This window comes from Phalaenopsis equestris, unplaced genomic scaffold (genome assembly GCF_001263595.1).
Source record: "Phalaenopsis equestris unplaced genomic scaffold, ASM126359v1 Scaffold191624, whole genome shotgun sequence".
Taxonomy (NCBI): domain Eukaryota; kingdom Viridiplantae; phylum Streptophyta; class Magnoliopsida; order Asparagales; family Orchidaceae; genus Phalaenopsis; species Phalaenopsis equestris.
Window position 1 is genome coordinate 1 of NW_018211573.1, and position 904 is coordinate 904.

At 38.2% G+C, this 904-nt stretch overlaps 1 protein-coding gene across 1 annotated transcript; it reads left to right on the forward strand.

Annotated features, from left to right (window-relative positions):
- Positions 1-38: 38 nt before the first annotated feature.
- LOC110034631 (transcription initiation factor IIB) lies at positions 39-733 on the forward strand (the record flags this gene model as incomplete). The annotated part of the gene is given in 2 exon segments (XM_020738883.1): positions 39-115; positions 201-733. Coding segments are annotated over 2 exon segments (211 nt in total), but the record flags the coding sequence as incomplete, so codon positions are not given.
- Between the last annotated feature and the right edge of the window lie 171 nt (positions 734-904).

Below are 904 nucleotides of genomic sequence, written 5' to 3' on the forward strand. Positions count from 1 at the left end.
ATTGATCAGAATATCAGAGCACTCTTGGTTTTTTACAGGAGGAGCCCTATATCAATTGCAGCTGCTGTTATTTACATGATAACCCAACTATCTGAAGAGAAGAAACCCTTAAAAGGTTTGAAAGCTATTTTTTCTTTTTTACAGAACAGGCGATTGAGTCTCCATTTCTTCTTCTGAACAATCTAATGAGTTTTTCACAGATATATCCTTAGCAACAGGAGTTGCAGAAGGTACTATAAGAAACTCGTATAAGGATCTGTATCCGTATGCGTCGAGACTCATCCCAACCTCGTTCGCCAAGGAAGAAGACCTCAAGAACCTTTGCAGCCCATAACTTGCCCTTTTAGAAGCTTCTCGGCCGGCATCAATGGCGGAAAATTCTTCACCTGATATTATAATCAACATTTTTTTCTTGTGTTGGGATATAGAACTGGAGTTGACCTGAAAGCAGGGGGAATTGCTGGGTTGTGGTTTTAGATTGGGTGTTTTTGACTATTTGTTTGTTAGGGGGAAGAAAGGCCAATCAATTCGGCCTTTTCCTCATTGTTGGAGAATTCTGATTTGTAGTAGCTTCATATATTGGTCAAATTTAGAGTATTGTATGTACTTAATACTGACATTTGGTGTTATTTTTCTGTACCTAATGAATGGCCCAAAAAGACTTATTTTACTGTGCTATTTTAAAGGGTCATGCAAATTGTTGAGCACAATGAACCCATTCCATTTACAGCTTGCTAACCCGAAAATTTAAACGGGTCAGGATATTTAAGTCGAATTTGACCCACCCGACAATTATTTGGGGCCCGAGTTTGGATTTTTTGAGTCGGTTTCGGGTTGAGATGACATATGTGGCCTATTTTTGATACCTCTAGGTTTACTATTATGTAATAAGATGAGATTTTTT